At 42.4% G+C, this 22780-nt stretch overlaps 1 protein-coding gene across 1 annotated transcript in view; it reads right to left on the bottom strand.

Moving 5' to 3' along the window:
• Positions 1 to 282: 282 nt before the first annotated feature.
• LOC115057176 (contactin-associated protein-like 4) overlaps positions 283 to 22780 on the bottom strand; it is a 78568-nt gene continuing 56070 nt past the window's right edge. Inside the window, exons 12-24 of the mRNA XM_029524076.1 lie at positions 22298 to 22417; positions 21645 to 21845; positions 18780 to 18942; positions 17709 to 17836; positions 17040 to 17210; positions 15082 to 15300; positions 9730 to 9969; positions 8370 to 8594; positions 6868 to 7001; positions 5499 to 5586; positions 2524 to 2742; positions 1469 to 1540; positions 283 to 629 (exon numbers count right to left, since the gene is read on the bottom strand). Coding sequence (XP_029379936.1) covers positions 433 to 629; positions 1469 to 1540; positions 2524 to 2742; positions 5499 to 5586; positions 6868 to 7001; positions 8370 to 8594; positions 9730 to 9969; positions 15082 to 15300; positions 17040 to 17210; positions 17709 to 17836; positions 18780 to 18942; positions 21645 to 21845; positions 22298 to 22417 — 2177 coding nt within the window. The 3' untranslated portion in view covers positions 283 to 432. The remainder of the gene's footprint in view (positions 630 to 1468; positions 1541 to 2523; positions 2743 to 5498; positions 5587 to 6867; positions 7002 to 8369; positions 8595 to 9729; positions 9970 to 15081; positions 15301 to 17039; positions 17211 to 17708; positions 17837 to 18779; positions 18943 to 21644; positions 21846 to 22297; positions 22418 to 22780) is intronic.

Below are 22780 nucleotides of genomic sequence, written 5' to 3'. Positions count from 1 at the left end.
CAGAGAAGTGAGTCAGCCAAATGACTGCAGTCAGGATTCACAGTCTGCTGACTCAATGTAGAAATAAAATGTTTGAAATCATTAAATTAATGCATAAAAAGATATCAGTTCACTTCAGGAATATTTCAGCCCATTCAGTATGACAGAGTGGCATTAGTTAGAGATCGCTGTAGACATGATTCCAACATTCACATTTTTTAATATTTACAATTTCTGAAACAAGGATATCCAGTCCAGCACTGTTTCAGTATGTACATACAATAAAAGACAACACTGTGTGCATTGTTCTTTTCCTTTTTTGCTTGTCACATGTTGTAGAGTCACTTCTACCAGTGAAGTCTGAAGTATCTGAGTGCAGTGAGAAGTCCTGAGGCCTGACAGGACACCCCAGCTCCAGAAACCCACCAGTTCATCAGGCCACCGGGCCTCAAGTTAAGTGAAATACTCCTTTCGGCGTTCGCCCGAGACATTCTGGGAGTCAGTCTGGTTGTTGAAAGTGAAATCTTGGCTGTCGTCTTGTTTGACTCCCTTAACTTCCTGATTTCGATACGTCTCTTTTCTCCTGTAGAGGAATCTGGCGGTTATCGCCAGGCCGCTCAGCAGCACGAAGATCACCACCGCTATCACACCTGCAAGGCAGAGGACATTTACTCCGGCATCTGTATCTGTTATTTGGCTAATTAGAAATTAAATTAATTGATAACAGAAACTTTTTTTTTTTTTTGAAAGAAAAGAAACCAAAAGCATTTCTTTTTGTGGAGAGAATACTATAAAAAAATATAAAACTCTACAGCCTGTTTTAATAATTTCATACTTTCTATATCTTGAGTTAAAACAGCTAAACTTGCTGAATACTGTTCATATTGTGGAGTTGCCCCAGGGCGTCGGCTCTCTTGCCCTGCAGCCTGTTCGTTCTGGTGGAAGTTACTCTAACTTTAAAACACAGTGAGCAGAATTTCACACATTTGGGCTCTGTTCTGTAAATGTCATTATCCAGAGAAAGTTCTGGCTAATTGGGATTCCAGAATATGGCTGAAATTAATCTTGCACTATATTACTGTGGTTTTAGAGTGTGGACACATTTGAAGATAAGAGTGTGAAAGTTTTGTCCATCAGTGAGTCATTTCAGCAGAGGTTTAATTAGTTCAGCTGCGCTTTGTGTGCTTAGACACAAAGTCATAGAGATTTAATGGACAGTTTTAAATGACTTTCGACTTTTTTCCCCCCACACCCTTATTCTGTAAGAACCATCTATATTGTGAATCAATCTGCATGGGCAGAATGATAATAATAATAATAAAAAAAATGTTGATGGAATTTTTTTTGCCGATCACATCACATTATTGTTTTTCTGCAGAATATCTGTCATCAATGAAATATTGAGCGTCAAATCTGGCAGCAAGCAAAGTTCAGTTCAAACACAGCGATACAAGGTGGCACAGAGAAAGATGGTGAAACAGTTCAGTACCTCCGATCAGAGCCGAGTCGGTCCTGATGGCATTGACTAAAGGTTGACCTGAACCCACTGAACCAGATTGGTCTACAGCAGAGGAAGAGAGAGGATACAGGCGAGAGAGCAGGAAAATGAGGAGAAATACAGATGAGAATGATTACAATAGAGAGAAAAGTAAAGAGAAAATAAGACGAGGAAGAACTTAATAATAGAAATAATCAAAGTTATCATCATTCAAAGCAAACAGGAAAAACCGCAGCAGCTACATGAAACTGACAGAAAGAAGAAATTCCCTTCGTGATCAGAATCAATTATCTCACTGAGCACTTTGTCAGGATTGTCCTGAAAAGTCTCACACACTGAATGAGTCCTTTCTAGCTATCAGAACAGAAACAGAGGGCTTAAGGATGTGACATATTTACAACGGAGAGGAGTGACATTTAAAACATCCTCTGAATATCCTTTTGCTTTGCAGACGACAGCTACTGAAAGGATTTCACTCCCCTCTGTTGATAACTACAGCACGACTGACGTGACAGGATGGTTTTTTATTTTTTCAATCAAACAACTTTACAGCCGGATCAAATTAACTTTAGGTGGGACTGGGGCAGCGATTCACCACTGAGGCCCTATTGATCTGCTCTCCACCTCTGGACCTCTGCGTGCTCCGTATAAAAGCACCCTGTCTCCTCCATGGAGCGGCAGACTGTACATGGCAGCTTGATTATATGCCATGTGAGTTGGAATGATGTCCCCTGGCTGCAAATCTACGCTTTATTTAAAGAGGCTATGATCAATACCTTTATAATAAGTACATGTCAAATGACCTTGTGAAAACAAAGCTTTCGAAAGAGGTTAAAGCCGTCAACTTTAGGCTCGCCTCAACAAGCTCTAAAACCCACAGCAGCAGGTCGAGACTGCAGCTGGTGAGCTGCTGGTGAGCTGCTGGCAAAGAAAACAGCACATATGAGACTTAAATATATCCCAAACATGAATCGGATTGAGGTGTAGTGATGCGTTTGTGCATTTTCTAACACACGGCTGATTGTGAAAGGGGGCCGTCCTCTGACCTGACAGGTGGTGCGTGTTCTCAGCTGCGTAGGGATTGGCCGAGGCCGGGGACCCGCAGTTGGAGCGGACTAGAGGTCCGGTGATGGCCACAGGGCTGGAGTCTGGGTGGAGCAGAGCAGCTTTCAGAGGACTGATGGAGTTGAAGCGGACCACCGACAGACACCCGGTGAAGCCGAGAGCCGCCAGCCTGGCCAGGTCCGGATCCAAGTCATCAGAATCTGAAGAGAGGAATAAATGAGAGATAAAAATCAAGATAGATTCTTAAAGTAGGAATGATTTCTCTTTAGAGAACCAAATAAACCGCATTTCAGACATTTAAATACATTTTAAACTAGACTGGCCATGTTGAAAGTGAGACAATCCGGCAGCTGTCGAGCTCTTGCTTGTTGAATTTGTCCAAAGAGCCAACTTTTGATGAGGTATTGTGGTGTTATGGAAGGATGCTCTGGCTGTTTCCAGGCTTAAAGCCATGAGCTGCTATCACTAATGTCAGATTTACTGGGAAAACATCACACACATCACAAGACAATGAAAGAAATTTCTTACATGTTTGGACATTGACAAGAAAAAAACCTGTAAAAGCTGAACTTGGTTCCAGAGCACAAGTTAACTAACTGCAACAGAGCTGAGAAATGAAGCTTCATTCATCTCGAACTTGTAACCTCTGTAGCTGCTCAGGAGGTCGGACGATTCAGCCCAACAAATCATGTCATACTCTGACAGGTACATCGACTCCGCTGCACACTATCCTGTTATCGCAGCAGGACAACAGTGGCAGAGTATTGATCCTAATGATTAGCACACACATCACAACGTCACACAGCCTAATTACAGTAGACAGCCTGTCTGTGATTCAGCCTCCACCTTTCACTGCACCAGACAGATGTGACAGTAACGAAGTAAATTTACTTCAGTACTGTACTTAGGTTCAGTTTGGAGCATCTGTACTTTACTTGAGTATTATTTTTGGGAGATACTATTACTTTCACTTCACTACATTTGAAGAGCAATTTTTGTACTTTTAAATGATTCTACTGATGCTCTCGTTACTACTTATGCTCTAGTCTAACATTACCCTGTACACTGTTTTTAATTGTAATTATTTTTGTAACACGCACATCTCTGTGCGCGTTCCAGCTAAGGATATGTCCATGATGTATAATCCCCCCCTGTCGGCGGGCCTGGCCCCGCCCACTGACTTTGATGGGGGAGTTTGACTGATAAAATAAATTCATGAAGCACAGCAACAGGACCGTGAAATAATTCTATGCATATATACATATTAATTATGTAGTGTAGCTTATGCTAGCTACACTAGCATTAGCTAAGCTAGCTAAAATGCAGAGCTGCGACTCTAACTCACTAATACTCGCCTCCATTTCTGCCGTCATCCTGAATCTATGACAAGAAGTTCTATCATAAAAGGAGGCAGAGGAGGAACTGGACATGGAGCACACAGGACAGTCTATTCATCAAGGTGAAGAGCAGAGACAGCAACACGAGGTAACACAGCACAACCAGCAGAGACGGAGTTTGAGACTGTTTATTGTGTCCAGATAAAATATGTTTTGTACAGACTAGAGACTGGACCGGATCTCTCCACAGACCGGTTCTTATTGGGCCTCTTTAACTGAAGGTATAAACATGTCTGCAGCAGTGTGTTGTATAATGACAATAAAGCTACTTTCCTTTCCTGTATTTCCTGAGGTACTTTTTTATACTTTTACTTAAGTAATATTTTGACAAAACTACTTCTACTTGTATTGGAGTAATATTTGACGAGGAGTATGTGTACTTTTACTCAGGCAGTGAAGTTGTGTACTCTGCCCACCTCTGCTCACCCTCTTTCTGTTGGTCTTACTGACTTGAACCCCTCCATCATTCACCTCCACTCCTTCGCAGCAGAGTAAACAGCAGCTGGGAGAGCCGACGTTTCTGCAGAAACCGGCTGCAGCGGAGTCAGATGACTGAGAGGTGACTGGTTTTACCAGGAAACATCGGCATGTTGATGAGAGCGACGGGAAACATTAATGCAGCCTGTAAGCTCTCAGCTGATCCAGCCCTCACTCCATCACCTCCTCTCTGTATTCCTTCCAGCTCCATTAGTTAGACTGATGGACTGATGGGTTGGCAGAAAATGACAGGATATCCACTTCCCTGCTGCTTTTCTGATCCTGATCTGACTCTGTCTCCGCTGGTTCAAAAGAGATGAGGGCCGGTCACATGCTGACAGGACGGCAGTGAAGCACACTCAGCTACACCGAGCTGAATGACTCACTGAGGATTTACATCCAAAAACACAAAAGATACGGACAGAACTTTTAACAACTGCACCGTAAAATGTGAGGTCTGCCAGCCAGGACTCACAGATACTGTATTACCAAAAAGATGTTGTCACACTATATTTTCCCATTTATGATTAAAAGTCTAACATGATTTTGACAATATTCCTCCACAAAAATGAAAGTAGTTAAACACATTCATGCGTGGAACAAAATCAGAAATAAAAATAACTGAATTTGTTTTCTTACAGTCAGTATTTGGTACCACCAGACTCATGTTTTACTACCAACAGTCAGGTGTGTTCCCTTTAAACTGGCACCTCGCTGCTCTGACTCAGCCCCTCGTGTTATTAACAGCTTATATCTGAGTGTGTCTCCAATTGAGCCACTCAGAGAGAACATGAATAACATTCTTAACTTTGACTTGACTTGAAATGAACCACTAATATGTATAAAGCTAATGAATGTGGGTCAATCAATTTTCATGCTGAAGTCGTCTCTACGTTTAGCTGCGGATTTTCTGTTATATTTCATGATACTTCAATCTTAGTGCAAACAGCTAAAACTCTGTGGATTTCTTAACCTCCTTCGCTGAGCATCAACTGAGGCCAAACATCTCACAGCTCTTCTTCAAAGTTAAAGCCTGAGTTATCTCTCTAACCAAAAAGACCATGTCTGTGCTTCTTACTTACCGGGCACTCTGCCCAACATCAGAGACTTGACAGCGTTGAATTCTGCGTCAGATGTCAGGTTGAAGTCCTCACTGGCATTCTGGTTGATCTGAAAAAAGAGAATCATGGCCAGAATTTATTCCTTCAAAAATTTTGCATTGTACTATTAGTGCAGCATTTTTAAATGCTCATTTTGGAGCAGCAGTTATCACAAAAGAGTCCAAGATGGGAAGAGTTCAGCCACAGTTCAGCCCGTGGGGCTCCAGAATCATTTGGATTTCTCTTTCGGCAACAGACCACATTTCATTGAATGTAAATCTACTGTAAATATTTGTTGAAATTCCACCTTATGCTTTCGCAGCACGCTACGAATGATAAAATGATTTGATATAATGGAAAACGATAAGATGAGATGCAGCTCATATTTCACTTGGAGCCTCACAACACAGTGCATCAGAAGGTGGCAACATGAGGTCACCTTGTTATTTATCTCACTGTGCTGTTAATTATACAGATGTCCAGGCTGCTGGAGCCGAGTTGGATTAAGCTCACCTCATATATCATCTGATGCTGCAGTTAACAAGATAAGAGATTCAGTAGATCCAGATACCATTAAGATGCTTCATATTTCATCTGGAGCAGTTTTAATGTGCAGTCTGTCCCTGCTGCCCAGCTGGGGCTGGATCTAGGACATCAGCTGCAGGTGGCTCAACTGAAAGTGAAGTGCTGAGCGAGTCCTTATTATAAGGGCAATATCACAATACCGTACCATAACACACACAGCGGGAGATGGCTGGGGGGGGGGCTGTCTGCATCAGTATGTGTTTCCCTGACTATACCCTTGAGATGGGTAACTTATTTTGCAAAGATGGGGAAAAAAATGTTGCTGTTAAGCATCTTTACACAATGTCCTCACAGGCGGGAAAGTGAAGGCAGAGCAAAACACAACGGCAGCGGCTGTGGTTTTACAACACTCTCAGGCCAACACACAGCACAATGATGAAATAAATGAAATAAAACGCACGGGGTGGCAACACTTCTCTTTTAAGTCCCCCTACTTAGCATTTATAAGCAGAATGTAGACATTTAATAAATGTTTTATGACACACCGTCGTGGAGATGTATTGACTGAGCTCTTTGTCGCCTACAGTCATTCCTGGTCATGGCAGATCATGGAGACCAGACCAAAGAAACCAGGAAACAGAGTCCATTCTGGATTTAGGTCTGTCAGATGGCCAGAAACACTCGATGGTCGATGTTAAAACTGTTAGCTAACACTGCAGAACGAACCTTTTTGCCCCTTAGATGTCAAAAATGCATCATTTCTTTCAGACATATAAACTGTTATGTTTTTACTGTGTAAATGTGTGTGTGTGTGTGTGTGTGTTACCTGCACAGACACAGAGTTTGTCAGTCTCCTGATGGTAACAGTGTGTAGTTGTCCATTGGACAGACCCCTCACTCTGCTGCTCAACACCTCTGCTTCTCTGCTGCCGTCCAGCTTGTACCTCACCTCCAGCTCATCTTCACGCACAAAACACACAACAAACAGGAAACTAGGTGTCACTGAACTAAAGACGGCTCACCCAGAGCTTCACCATCATTTCACACATGCCACATTTTAGGTTGTTTCTCCTGAGATGGCCTTGCTCTGTCTACCAATCTCGGCTAAAAGGATAAACACAGTTTTAGTCCTTCAGAGATGTAAATATGTGAATATTTTAAATAAGTAGTTGGTCTATCTGATTTCCATCAGCAGATTTCACTGATGTTTTTGGAGTTAAATAAAATGAGAGGAAGAAAAGCATTTCAAAGTATTTTTCCATAGTTTGTAAACAAAACCTGATAAATATATAAAAAGTTGCTAAAAGAGAATGTCCTGAAGGATCTGCAGATCTGCTGCCGGTCCTTATTTACTCTTCAAAAGAGGCCTTGAGTGAAAGGGTTTTTTCACAGACAGCTCCTCGATCACAATGAAATCTCAATGCTCCACTGTCCATCAGCTTTGAGCAATAAATGACGGAAAAAACTCCTTTATGATTAAACTTGCAGCAAAGTGCTGCTTTTATTGGATGGGAAAATTTTAATTTCAGAAGTTCGTCCTACTCTTAAAAGTTAATAAAACAAGTCAGTGAGTTTTCTGTTGTTCATTTAAACAGCACATTGACTGGACACATTCAAATCTTTATTCCCTCTGCAGCACTCATCAGCTCACCGGTAAAACCAGTAAATGCTGCTGCTTTTCTTTTTTTTTTTTTTCATCAGCCAGAGTCAAAATACAATAGCTGGCCAAGCTGGACAGATTAAAAAGCAGTAGAGGCTGACAGGGTGACTCCAGAGAGGGGAAAGGTCTGACAGATCCTGAAAGATCTGGTAAAGCTGGAGCAGGAAGGAGGAGGAGGACGAGAGGCCAATATCACAAGAAGATGACAGGAAACGGGAGAGAAGATGAGATGGAGATGGAGGAGGAGAAGAAAAATGAGAAGCTGGAAGGAGATGTGAGGAGAAGAAAGTCACAGGAAAAAAGTTCAACAAGAAGAGACAAAAGGAAACTCCTCCAGAGACTCATAATCTGAGTTTTGAAAACTGGAAATAAAAAGTGGGGGAGCGAACAAAAGGCTAAAGGGAGTAATTAGAGCTACGAATGAATAAAAACAGGATGAGCGGAAAATTGTATAGAAGGTGAGAAAGGAGAAGAAGGAATGAGCATCAGAGCATTAAACTGGTAGATTAAGTGGAAGAGGAGAAACTTTAAGCACAAAAGTTCACAAAAAGCAATAAAACAGATACTACTACTATTACTAAGGAAAAAAAAAGGGGGGGATTAGAGATTACATCGAAACAAGCCAGTCCACCTCAGGTCAGAAAAGAAAAGGCCTGTGTCCTCCTCACCGTGCTTGTTGATGAGCAGGGCCAGGTACTCTCTGTGGTAGGAGCTGATGTAGAGCAGCAGAGCCGGACTCTGGTTGGTCCTGAAGCTCAGGGAGACGTTCTCTCCTCTCAGCGTCACGTCGGAGTAGATGGAGGACGGCAGAGCGCTGCTGTTCCTGATGATCTCGTATGGCTCCTTGAAGGTGTAGCTGACGGATGTGTCAGATTTGAAGATGGCCGACACCTCTGGAGGAGAAAAGATGCTTTATTATTTTGCTAATGAATGAAATAACAGTGACAGTGATTTTGGGAACGCTTTATAGAACACAAAGCGATGAATATTGTCCACTGACACAAATAAAAAGGAGGAAAATTCTCATATTTGAAAAGCACTTTTATGCACATTGAACAATAATTTCAGCTAACTATCACTGATTTATCTTCCATGAGAATGAAGACGTTGTATTGCATATCTATATTTCTTTATAGTTGCCACAAACTGGTCAATCTGGCCTCTTAAGGAGTGTAGTGACTCATTTTGAAGACACAGCATGGCACATATATTTAGATCTCCACAGACTTTCTAAATTTTAATTAACTTCAAAGGGAGGCTGTGGCATCACAACAACTTTGCTTTTGTTAACAAGAGAGTAAGAAGCTGTTCTCAAAGATATACACAGCAGGTTGAAATGTTTAAGAATTTCTAATTACAGGAAATAGTGCTGAGAACTGCTGCGTCCTGCAGAGAATACTTTTGGAGATAGTAAACAGGGTTAGTGGGAGATGCTGTGATTCACAACGAAATCAGAAAGAGTGTAGCAGCATCGTAGGGAAGATGAGTGGGCTCAGTAGATATCAGGTTTTGGTGGGAGGAATGTTAAAAAAGTCAAAAAGTAGAGATGGCTCACTTATGTTGTTGACTACAGGTCAATGTGATGATGTGTTGTTACAGTTACACATTTCTGCATCGAACCTCTGGTGTTTTGTGGTAGCTACGTACTTTATGATGAGTGTTAAGTGCAATAAAAGCCCTTCAACATTCGACAGCAGCAGATAAACACACATCATTTTTGGCTGCTGTTTTATATTTATTCAAGTATAAGCTTGAAAATTGACGCACTGTCTTCCGAATTAAAAATGTCCCTGTGTCTACTCTTTCGAGTCTTTGAAAAATCCCCTCGGCTGTACAAAGTTTATCTTTTCATCTGTGACAGTCTTTAAATTTGAGTGATATTAACTTTTGTATAATTGTGCTGTGAATGTAAGAGCTGAGACTTTTCCAGTTGTCCAAAGAACCAGCTGCATGACTGAGACTTTGTGTCCACGAGAAAGGGACTGACAAAAAAACAAAAAACAACAAATCAACCCTTCGTGTGTGCACCTGCGTGGCAGAAGACTCCAGTGTAGGCCGACAGGCTGCAGTCGCAGTGGAAGCCGTTGGCTCTCTCCACACAGCGGCCCTGGTTCTGGCAGAGCGAGCCGTAGCTGCTGCAGTGACCCGGGCAGCCGGGCCGAACACCAGGCGTGATCCTGGCCCGCTCCTCCAGGTCCAGGGTGACGCCGTTCAGCTGCAGGGAGCGAATACAACCCCGAAAGCCCTTCTGCCTGGACGCTGTGCCTCCTGACGACACCAAAACATCCAACAGATACACATTTACATTTCAGATAGTTTACTGGTAAAGAGCGTCTTCAGTGCTGTACATTCTGATTAAACATAACATGAGAAAGTTACCGGGATTCATCATTTGGGGATTGTGAAGATCTTTATGAAATTCAAACCCAACTCATCCTTTAGCTGGCAGAACGTGTAACTCAAACCGGAGACATCCTCTGTGAGCCATGACTCACACTATGCCCTCCCTGTTTCAGACATATTTTTTATTTTTTGTTTTTCTCCTCCTCCATCTCCACAAGCTCCACGCCACCTCCGCTCCCCCTGCAGCTCCAAACTGTCACAGTCTTCTTATGAAAAGGAGCGATGAAACAGCAACGAGGTGACAACTGAAGGTGAAAAATGGTTTTCTGGGGACTTGACTTTCATCAGCTGTCTGTCTAACAAGCTGCATTGGCTCGTTTCAGTTTTCTTCAATGCTTCAGTTCACAATCGTCCTCTCCCTGCGATGTCACATGGTCACCTATTGTTCCCGCAGAGCCAACATCAACCTCTTTCTTCCTCCAAAGATCTCAGACTGAGAGCAGTTGAGCTCAGATTTTGCCTTCATAGTTGGAAGGCGACAACTTCTTATTTTCCAGCAGCAGCAGCCAATCAGTGAGCTCCTTTAGAGTCCTCCAGGCCTCCTATCACTCATCTGTTTCGACTGATGAATTACTGATCACCTAGGCAACATGGGATATGAACATTTCCTCAATGCTTCCTTGGACCGAACACAAAGAGGAACATTAGTCTGAGAATGAGTCACCTTTAAATCACCATTCACAGAGTTAAGACTCTGATGGCACTCGTGTTCCTGAATGATGTGACCTTTGATGATTAACACTCAGTTCGCACTCACTATGTAAATGCTTTATATGTTAATCAGCTTAAGGCATCATTACACTTTCTGCTGTGTGTGCTTCAGACACCCGGGTCACACGTTCCAGCCGACCTTTGGGACGGTGTATTTCAATGTGCAACCACCTCATCACAGAGCAGGTTACTGTAAACTTTGGATATGTAAGCAGATGTGATGGTAAAAGCTTCCTCAAGCATACCTGTGAAAGAATGATCAAAGGATTACAAGTCACACGTGCTGATAGTGAGCATAAGAGATCAGTAAATCATTCACAGATAAGTGGGTGTAATCTCGACTCTACCATCTCAGTTAACACTGTTTACAACAGCATCTGAAACCTGCGATCAGCTGTTTCTCACTAAAGTAACACTCTTCTTCTTCCGTCATTCCATTTTTATGCTCACAGGTTTCCACTTCTGGCTTTTTAATCAAAGAACTTCATATTTCTAAACAGTTTTTGATCAATTTTGTACTCAAAATTCAACATCAAATTCTCTAACTATCCATCACTTAATCCAGACAATTAGAAAAAGGAGCAGAACTGCTGCTGCTAAAACCCTGGACGTAAAAAAATGACTTGTCTAACAACTAGAAACTCTTCTCCAACATGCTGTTATAATAAGGAGGTGGTTCTTGAAGGGACCAGGGACGTATCCCTGAGGACTGCCACCCCTGATCAAAGCTGTAAAGCAGAAGCAGGGATAAGAGAACAAACCCTTCAAACAGGGAGGCCTGCCTGCCGTAAAACTTCAGGATTACAGTCTCTGTGGATGCAGACGCTGCTTTCTGGAAACATTTAAAAGAGCATATGAGAGATTTAGGAGGAGGAGATCAAAGGAAACATCAAAGTACAAAACAAAGATAGACTCCACCTCTGACCAAAGGAGCAAAGCTATCAGTGGGACCTTCAGCAGCAAGTTATCAGCTCTAACAAGACGACTCAAGTCTCTCCACATGAGTTCAGGATATTTTTTACTAATGCACATAGGGACCACTAGGGACTGAGGAGACAACAATTAGTGAAGTGGAGATCAAAGCGATCACCAAGGTGATGAATGTGCAGGTTCTTTGGATGGAAACATTCACAATTCATTAAAATCACTCAACTGACAGTGCAGATTCAGTGCCGATGAAACAGTACAGTGTATAAGAATATATGAATAGATCAATGCAGATCCACCTAACCCTGATTACACTTCAGTTTTCAAAAAGATGATGTCACTAAACTTTGTTTTACTGCAAAGAGAAACAAGCTCAGTCAATACAGCCGACTTATCAGGACAGTACTTACACAATGTTTTACTGAATCACCTGACATCAATTTCTGCTGCTGCATTTCCAGGAATACGTGGAGCAATGATCAAAGGAACAGTGGAAATCCTCAGCCAAGCTGCCACTAAGCCTCCAGCAGAGACAGAGAAGAGGAATAAACTGTGTATGAACGCATCGGCCAGTAGATAGCGAAGCAGCACAAACGTACAAAGGCTTAACTTACTATCCAAACAAAGCAAAACAACAGATTATAGACCTTCATAAAAGAAGTCATTTCTGCAGTCATCGCTGCAAAATTGCTGTGTATGGATTTTTTTAGCACCCACAATGCAACCGGCAATAAAGGAAGTGGAAAAGGAGCAATGCGGGGGATTAAGAATTCATGCGAGGCAATAACACGGCTTATTAATCAAAACAATGGAATTCGCAGTCTAATAAACAGGGCAGGATTATTACTCATAAATTCAGTGTACATTGATATATGCCTTATAAATTTATACAAATCAACACAGCAGGTTATGATTCAAACAATGAGATTGTTTGCCTGGTAAATACGCTGCATTTGGTAAAGATGGTTTATGAATTTAAATAAGCTGGCGCTGAGAGAAAAGATTTAACATTTCTACTCCAATCGTTTCATCAAAGAGGTGTTTAAAGGTGTTAACCACAGTGTTCACCAGTGTGTTAACTAATACTTACAAAGTCTGATTTGTGTTTAAAGTAGACAATGTTGTGCGCTCTGGTGGTTCAGTGATTACAGTGCAGACTGAGCCCTGAGCGGTCTGTCGCCTCTCACTTTCTGAGCCAACAAAAACTTAAACAGAGCCACCTGTCACTCTGCTTTGTTTAAAGATAATAATCACACATTTACAGGAAGCTTTGTTTGCAGCTAAACCACAAAGCCAAACCAGCATTGTTGGTAAATTATTTGTATTCAAGGCGTCTTCAGATGTATTTGATGCTCAGCTGGCGTAGTCAGGGCTTTTTCTTAATGACTACAGAAGGAGGCATTATCTTTTGTTAGAGGGATCAAAAGTGGGACTTTCTTTTTGTCTCTGGGCCTCAATGTTGCTAAAATTACCACAATGTAAGAGCATGTGGTCAAAAACATCCGTCACAAACTCCTGGTGGTGAATACCAGGACGTTTACCTTCCCACCCAAACATCCATGAGGCTTATTCCACCACACTGTGCTGATAACTCAGAGATAAACACACACGCTTCAGGCCGATGGTGGTGACCTGTTAGTTATTCAGAGCGGATTATCAGATAAACACATTCATCCGATCAATATTCACCTTGACTTCCCTGCTGCTGCCAACGCCATCGACCAATATCATCAGTGTCCGGTGGTTTGTTTGCTGATATTAAGTGACATGCTGTATTTTAATATTTACAAAACGATAAAACTCGATAAACATTAGATGGACTTTCATTATTGTGAATCGACACAAGGACTCAGGGGTTAGCGAGAAGATTAGACTTGAAGCGATGAAGCTGAGATAAACAGAGGTGGAGTATCAATGAAGTTAAAAGTGTGCACTGAGTTAATTAAATGACTGCTAATGAGTTCAGATTCACTTACAGATTATTTAAAGACCTGTGCTGCAAGAAGTCACATCATGGACTCTGTATAATCACCGCTCCCGACTGCACGTTTATTTACTGAGTGCAATCTGCGGTCAGAAAGTGTTGACTCAGTATTTTCCTGTCCAGCAGTGCTGATCAGACAACAGCACTTTCTCTTTTTCAGCAGGTGGGACTGTGAGAGGAGGTCAGACGTGCACATTTGCTGTTTTAGGACTGGAGTTTATGTTCAAGGCTGGAATGTGCAGAATCAACACTTTCTAACACAATCCTGCTTAGAAGACAACACAAAAAGTAGATTAGGATTTGTGAAAGAATAAGATTTATTTGCAGCTCTTTTCTGAGGACTGAATCGGATCCTTACAGGAAAACACTGAACCATCAAGGATCACCTCCTGCAATATCTTCTACTGGTCTTCAGATTTACATTTTCACCCGGATATCCGGAACTCATTTAGAAAACAACTGATTTCTAGAGCGGAGTAGCCTGTCTGTTATCGATGAACATTTTTTAAGTATTAAAGTTCTCACAATGTGTCTGTAAATGGGATGTAAATGTGTTTTTTCTTTTATGTTCAATTACTACCTGGGATGGAACCAGGGAGGACTGAGCTAGAGTCCTTAGATCTAGTACTTTGTCACATTGGCCATTTGTGTGATGAAGAACTGATCCAATCCAATCAATTGCTGCTTTAGTGTCCTACTACCTGGTCTTAATATATGACACCATATGCACAGAGCTACTTTTCTTTAAAACTCACCAATAAAAATAGTGTCTGTCGCAGCTTTAATGAACCAGACGACTTACAGCTGATATAATGACTCCACTGTTCTGCTCAGAATGCAGAGCTGCATCAGTCACAGACACCAGGTGATGGCAAAGAGGAACATCTGTCACTGGAGACACAACTGCAGAACTTAACGGCACATTTGCTGAGTTAAACACCAAATGGGACATGAGGAGCTTCGCCCATTGAACTTAATTTTTTCTGGTTATGTAATGTCAAATAGATACGTCATAAAAGTGAGAAATGCGAAGTTGAAGTGACGAGCACAACGTTTCCAACAGCTTCATACATCTAATATGAACAAAAGTGAGAGCAAAAGAAAGAAAGAACGAAAAAATAAAAAATAAAAAAAAATATTAAACAATAATAATAATAAAAAAAACCCAAACCCTAAAAATTCTTCAATCAAGTTGCTGCTTTTGGGAAAATCTGAAACGTCAACAAGGGAGGACACTGTATGAGAAGATATCCGTTCAGTCATGTTGTGTGTGTGTGTGTGGGAGAGACTCACATCAGACAAACACTTTCACTACTGAAGGAAATGATCCCCATCCACACGTGCCCGCTCCTCACCTATGAACAGCTGGCTGTTGAGCTGCAGGTGGAAGTGTCCGTCAGCAGGAGCTTCCTGCGTGGCGGCAGGAAGTTCATCCAACCGCAGCGACGCCTCCTTGACGTTCCTCTCGGCTCGGACTCGATGCCACCGGTTGTCGTTCAGGGAGACGCTGGACTCCACGCTGACCTCCAGCGGGCCGTTACCCACATCGAAGGAGAAGAGGACCTTAGTGGAGGCTTAAAACAGAAGACATGAGACAGGAAGGTGGAGTCAGAGGAGGAGGAAGGAAACACACATTTATTGAATTGTAAATAGAGCACAGCTTGATTACTCTGCTGTGTTTTCTTGGTTTTATGGGAAACTGCCTTTAAATGAAATATATGTTTTGTAGAAAAGCTAATACCTGACAAACTGAGATGCAGTGAACAGTTAAGCGTGATCAACACAAGTAAGGGCATACAACATCATATCCCTGAGGAATGATGGGACACTGTGATGATATAGAGTCCAACCCAAACCTCCAAATCTTACACCTTTCAAACCATTTGCTCTGTTCACAAAATCCCTCTTTTGTTCATTTCCGACAGAAGGAGAGAATCTTGGGAACTACTGGCATCTTTGAAACAAACCCTCGTCCTTCATGTTTTGGAAGGAGAAGATGTATTACTCTGAGAGAACAGAGGACGATGAAACAATATCCCAGCTTCCTACAGCAACTTCATTTAGGAACTATTCTCAGCCCCGGCAGCAGTGTTACACAGCGATCTGAGGAAGCTGCCAACAGAGCAGCAGTATTCAGAGCTGCAACAACCAAGCCCATGATAATTTCCCTGAGGGGAGCGGCTGTTGGTGCAGCAGTGTCCCAGTATTAGATTCTCTGTGCGTCCCCTGAAATCCTATCTCTAAGAAAATACTAAATCCAGCAGAAAAAGAACAAAACTAAACTCAAGACTGAACAGAAATGTTCTTATTGAGCTTCAGAAAGCAACTAACTCTAAATCCCAGACCAAGACTGCTCATAAAGGTGTGGCTCACCACATGCTGCATTTCTGTCATAACCACAAGCAGAGTAAAGAACGCCCTTGGGGATATTTATGTGCTAATTTAAATGACACCACAGCAAACAGGGCTGTAAATGTACAACACATACCCGGCAACAATGTGGAGGTACCCATAAAGTAAATTAACACCCTCATGGTTATTGCTGTCATATTCCCAATGACACACACAGCGGGGGCCTCGGCGTGGGTGACAGATAGAAAGCTAAGCAGAACTACAGAGAGCTGGAAGAGGAAAAGTTGATTAAGTGTTGAAAAGTGGATGTTTGTGCTCCGAGTCTCAGCAAATGAAACCGTCATTGAAGCGAAACCAACTTCTTGTCATTACAGTCATTTCAAATAGATCTTTGCAGCTTATAACTGCAGACTTTAATTTTCTGTTTATGTCGAACACTGTGATTCATTCAATACAGAGGCGTGAGTCTAGACGTCTCGAGTAAAAGATGGAGAATGAGCTTCAGTCAAAGGATCACACTGATCCAAATCTTAATTAACGTCGCCACTACAGGACAAAATAATCGGTACAAAAACAAATCAGGGCTTTTTAGAAAGAGCGGATTTGATTCATCAGTTTCATCAGTTTGTGGTTGGGCTTTATTTAGTTTCAGCATCACAGTACAGGTCCATGATGATGATGATGGCGTGGAAGGACTTAAGTCACCTGTTCACTGTCTGATTGGCCAACATCAGCGATAATGATAATGTTATTTTTTTTATTTTTTTAGAATGAGAGGTTGAACAATTGTGTTCTCAGTTGTTTAAAATGGGAAGGTCAGACCCATTGAGTTCAACCAAACTAAAGTAAACAATGTCCTCCCTCCAGGAGAATCTCACAGAGATTAAGTGTTTGACTTCCAGGTTTTGCTGACACATTGCTCTAATCCGGATTAAATCCTCCTCCTCAGGCGCCTACTCACAGCTCAGTTCGATGCGGATGAAATCTTTGATCCCGAGGTTTTCCAGGAACACTCCAGAGGAGGCCGTGGTTTTGAACAGGAAGGAGATGTCGGCGCTCAGCTCCCCGTGGAAGGTGGGGAAGTGCAGGTACGACGTCTCCTTGTCAAAAAATGCAGCGTTCCAGAAGTTCTCTAAAAAAAATGCAGTGAGGCCTTTAAATGTAAATCACACAGGAAGCAAATGAGCTCACGTGTTCAGCTAATGAGCTCACACAAGGGTTTGATTTCTGTTTCGCTGCTTTGTTTGATTAATCGTGATAAATATTTATTCATCTCTCTACCAGAGTAGATATAATTGGTTGTAATTACAATTAATTGAAAGAAGCAAAAGCAGCATTTACCTTGTAATGCATTTAATGAGAAGCAAGTGTTAGAGTGTGAAAACTTAAAAAGAAATATGGGGTTGATGTGGAGGTACAGTGCCCAGAGGGATTCATTTATCACATTAGTGGCACGAGGAATAAAATGCGAAAGACAAAATCCTGATTTTCTATATCAACAAGAAGTCTGAGCATTCATCTCTCATCTAAGCGTTACAACAACGAGTGTGTTGCTTGATAGCAAGAAAAAGGGTCAGAAAAGGGACAGAAAAAAATGTGGTGGAGTTTACAGTGTCAGAAAGGGACTCACTGTCTCCATGACAACGAAGTGGGCCGACCTTGTAGGCGGCCTCTGACCCCGGCCTCTGGATGTCACCCAGCACCAGAGACCTGACAGGAAGGCTCTCCTTATGGCTGACCAGGCCGGAGTCTTCAGCCCTGCAGGACGATGGAGGGATAAAGATGAAGAGTGTGTGATGAAGACAGAGAGGAAAAAAAATGGGAAGGAAAGAGTTAAAAGAAAGTGGGGGAGGAAGATGGACAAAAGGATAGAGGAGGAGGAGGAGAATAAAGGGGGCGATATGACAGTTTTATTGGTGAGGCAGACTGTATCAGTGTCAGCGCTGACAGTCGACCCTCCCGTCTCTCATCTCGATCGGTTTCAGTGACAGACGTCTCCACTGGCGCTCTCGAAACAAACAGCTGAGTCCATTTACACTCATGTTCAGCTGTGTGCACTGCTGATGATCCAGAAGTCAGCGGCAGTCAGATGAGAACCTGATGATAGGTCTGTAAGGATGTGTCAGCACTGAGCACTCTGACAGTTTGAACCAGGAGAGGACAGAGAGGGAAGTGAGCTGTGATAAAGACAAAATGTCAGAAAATGCATTTCCTCTATAAATGCCTCCCTGCAGATGTTGCTTTTAAGTTCAGATTCACCCTGATTGATGCAATGATTAAGTTCTAATATAAATCTTTTATTTGTCCTACCCCTTGGACCTTTTACCTTCCAGTGTGGCTTTAATACAAAGCACTCTGTATTTGAATACAATACCCCCTGATAAGATTAACTGCCCCAGAGGAAGATTACGAGCTCAAAAGGTCCACTTATTCATCAACAAACTGCAGGTAAGTGAATAAAAGGGAGAAAGCAGAGCTGATGCTGCATAATTATTAAAATCAACCAGATCCAAACAAACACTCCACCCTCTGAGGGGAACCTCATCAGTAAAACCACCTGCTGAGGTGACGAGTAAAAACCTGAAGACTGGCACATGGTTGTCTGCCCCCGCTCTGGGTAACGCAGTCCAGCAGACAGACAAACAACAGAAACAGGTTTCACAAACAACGGACTAGGTAACCCAAACATAAAGGCCAGTACCATTCCAGGCGGTCTGCGTCACAGTTGCAGTAGTGCTGCGGGTCCACACAGTCGCCCTGCAGGCCGCAGGCGCACTGCTGGCTGCCCGGGTGAGCTCCGCCCCAGTACGTCTGGAGACCACCGGAGCCGGGACCACCGAGCCACCAGCTGAACGGAGAGCCCTCTGAAACACACACAGGAGCAAACACACACTGCTTTATCTCCAGTCATTGGTCAAGTCTAGATGTGTCTGTTTGCTTCTGGTTTAAAACGTCTCCACATGGAGCTGAAGTGGCTGATTGGATCTTATCCACCTGATTTATTTGAACATAAGTGAGAGAGACAGTGAGTGGCACAGGTTGATGGAGCAGAGGTTGGGTGTTTCACGTTAGAACAAAGTTTTATTAATCAGAAATCATACGACATTTTTGGTGTGGTATGAAACGGCTGGGACTAAAGTGGATGTTCAACAAGCAATACATAGTAAATGGTGAAAAATTCAGCAGACTGAAAAACACAACAGTCCATGACAGTCTCAGTCTGAAAGCGACGTTTGTCCATCATAATATCTACTTCAATACAGAATATAATCAACTAGTATGGATGCTTTTGCATTTGTATTGTGAAGTGAATTTATTGATCTCAATGTGTTCACACCTGCACTTAGAGCAGGCCACTGGAGAGATGTGAACGAGGCACTGCAGCTTCATTTGGAAGGCAGAGGCAGATCCGTTTTATTGGTCTGTACTTTGTGAGACCACCGCCGACTGCAGCCTCTCCTACCTGAGGTGATCGGAGGGCGTTAAGGCTGCGACACAGCTCTCTCTCAGGAAATACCGCACGCTGTACCGCGTCCTGAGATGACGGGCCGTGAGTAGCTGAGTGCTGTATGGAAGGAGTCGCCATCTCTCAGCCTCCCAAGATGAATTCAGTGTTTGAGGCAGAGGGATGTTTTCCAGCTCCTGCCTCCAACACTTAATATATCATTTTGGGTGGAAGGTGATGATAGCATATAGTGAAAAATGTATTTCATATTCTGAGAGTGTGTAGGCGGAGGGGGCGGAGGGAAGGTGATTGGAAATGTTTCTGTTGAGCCAGCGCTTCTTTATTTTCTGGGACAGCAGCAGGAGGTTTATAATGGAGCCTCAATTTCTCTACCTATTCTTCCTTTTCTACCACTTTCACTATTTTCATCCATCATTTTATTAGCCAACCCTGAGAAAGTTTCTTCACCACTCGCACTTCTCTCTTGTATGATCTTTGTAGTTGAAAAGAAAACAAGACTTTGAGGTTGCTGGACACTATAAAGAGTTGTACAGATAGCTGCTATGTGATTGGCAACCATATGAACTTGGATCGGTGTGACTGTCTCGCCCTGTCTTGTGTGTGTGTTTGTGTGTGTGCCACTTCCTGTTTTATTTTGACAGTCACATTCTGTCTCGTTTCATGTCGCCTGACTTCCTGGTCCTGCTCACTTTTCCTTTAGCTCCTAACCCTAACCCATCAGCTGTATTTGTGCTCATTGTTAATTATCAATCATGACACATTTACACTTCCTAGTTTCTACACAGTCAAGCTGTTAAACAGGAGTGGGTTAGCGTCACAGAACTGCTGGTGAGGATTTAGACCTGTGGCAATTAGACTGAAAGCAGCTCTGTGGTAATAAAGCAGAGAGGCCATTTGACTTATTTAAGGCACCACTGGGACAATGAATACAACTCACACAGTTTAACTGGAGTAAGAGAGGATGCATTTAAAAGCTCATAAAAACTACACAACAGTTTATAAAAGTCCCAAAAAGAATTTTACAACTTTGAGATGTTCTAAGAATAACAGCTATTTCATAATTTGTTACAATGATTGTTGGGTAACACACATGGATAAATTGGTTTCAATGCAGCTTTGGTTGTTTGTGTGTCTCAACTAGTCAGTGTGTTAGTTGTTTTACACTGACTGAATGATGCTCATATACACAGTCATAACAGTTACTGTGATGCTCTGCAGTTTTTGCACATAGATATTCATGATATTTAATATTAAGAAGAGAAAAAAAAATGATCCATGCTAATCCAAACAATTCATTACTTAATATTTTAGTAACACTCAGCACCCCTGAGTCAGGAAGAAAGCAGTCTGAACAGTTTTAAATAGGTTGGCAGGATCAACACAAAGATGCTTTTTTATTTCTGAGAGAGAGTGAGTGAGAAAATCTGTTGGACACCTCCAGGTGAAGAAAATCTATGAAACCAAAGCTGTCTTCAATTCTCACTTAACCCAACAAGTCAATTAAGAACAAGTCCTTGTTCACAGTCTTTCCTTATTTAAATGAGTACTTGAGGGGAATTTAGGGAAAAGGGAATAAATAAAACTATGGTGTGCTCTCCCCAAAATAAGATTATACAAGATGAAAAGATTAAAAGGATTAGGTGCAGATATTTAAAAATTGAGCTCGAATTTTAAACGATGAAAGAATAGTCACAAACACAGAATCCAAAAAGAAAATCTACCTTTGACTCCATTAGAGTAGCTGGTTAAAGTTCTTCAGTGATAAAATCATAAGAAGTTGACTGCAGGATGCTCTATATTCCGTGTATGTTTCAGAGATAGTGACAAAATTAATCAAAGTGTAATAAAACAGTGCAGTGTGAAATTAGAAACTCATCCGCTGGCTGTGTTTATCTCATTTAGCCCTGCAGTGGAGCAGAGCGCATTTTAAAACTCAGATGTGAAGCCAGCTAATGACCAACACACGTCACATTTTAAAGCAACATGTGAAGTTGCCAGTTTGAATCCCTATTTGACAAAAGGAGACCCAAGAAGGTGAGTGACTCTCACGATGACTAACAGGCAGGAAAGGGAGCTCCTCCAGGAACGACTGTGTCTCACCTGGGGTGTTCAGGAGGCGGGACTTCCTGCACTGGTAGGACAGCTCCTGTTCACAGTGCTGTGATTGGCTGGTCACGGCCGACAGCTGTTCCTCCTGAGACGAGTAGTCAAAGTGGACGATGTGCTGATTTACGCCTGGAGACGGTCGGACTCTGGTCAGCTCCGTGTTGTTGTGCTGGATCACCATCCACGTGTTCTCCTCTAGCAGGAATAAACAGATACAGTTCATATTTACTACTATTACTTTACACCTGGTGCATTATGGGGTTTCTGTGTAGCCGAGAAATCTGCATAGAAAGGGAAAGGGAAATTTGTCCAATATATTCTACGTTCTTCTTGTGCAAACTCCTCTCTCTTTAGATACGTGGACTGTATATTTCAAAGTGTTATTTTAATTAGAGCTGCTCCCTTTAAATAGAGAGAGGAGCTGAGAAAAAGGAGAATGCCTGGACTGTAGAAATTATATGAATCAGGAAGATAGAGAGGGAGAAAGTGTGCGTCATCGAAAGTCTAATTACATGACTATGAATGCCACGAAGGACGAAAGAAGAGGACTACAGAGGGAAGACAAAGTAGGTGAGAACATCATCCGTTACATCCCGTGATGGAAATGTTAACTATCTGAACCTGGAATAAAAGTGTGTGTGTGTCACCTGTCATGTTGCAGTAGACCAGCTGTGGTCTGATTGGTCCACTGCCGTCCACGTCGATGTAAAAGTGTCCCGACGTGTTGCCGTTGTGTTTGTAGGCCTCACACGACTGCTCGTACACAGCTGGGAGGGAAATAATGAGATCAGCTTCAACACAAATCAAGTCAACATCGGCACATCAGCTGGCACATGGAAGCTGCCAGGGGATGAGGATAACAACCCCGTGGAGGATTATGGGAGTTTCTTCATATGTATGTATCGCCAAAAAGGTTTTATTTCTTCAGCTGCAGCGGAGAAATTCATGATCAGTCCAGCTGGAGAGGACAGAAACGAGTCAGTAAATCAAAGCTTTCTCAGCTCCACGTCTTCCTCTTCCTCCTCCTCCAGTCACCTGCGATTCCTCTGCAGTCAAATCCGTATCTGAAGGTTCCCACACTCTTCTCACCTGTTTATCTCGCTCCTTTAATTCATCACATAATATCGGCG

The sequence above is a fragment of the Echeneis naucrates genome, chromosome 17, assembly GCF_900963305.1.
Source record: "Echeneis naucrates chromosome 17, fEcheNa1.1, whole genome shotgun sequence".
Lineage (NCBI taxonomy): Eukaryota > Metazoa > Chordata > Actinopteri > Carangiformes > Echeneidae > Echeneis > Echeneis naucrates.
This window is presented reverse-complemented; position numbering and strand designations above follow the sequence as displayed.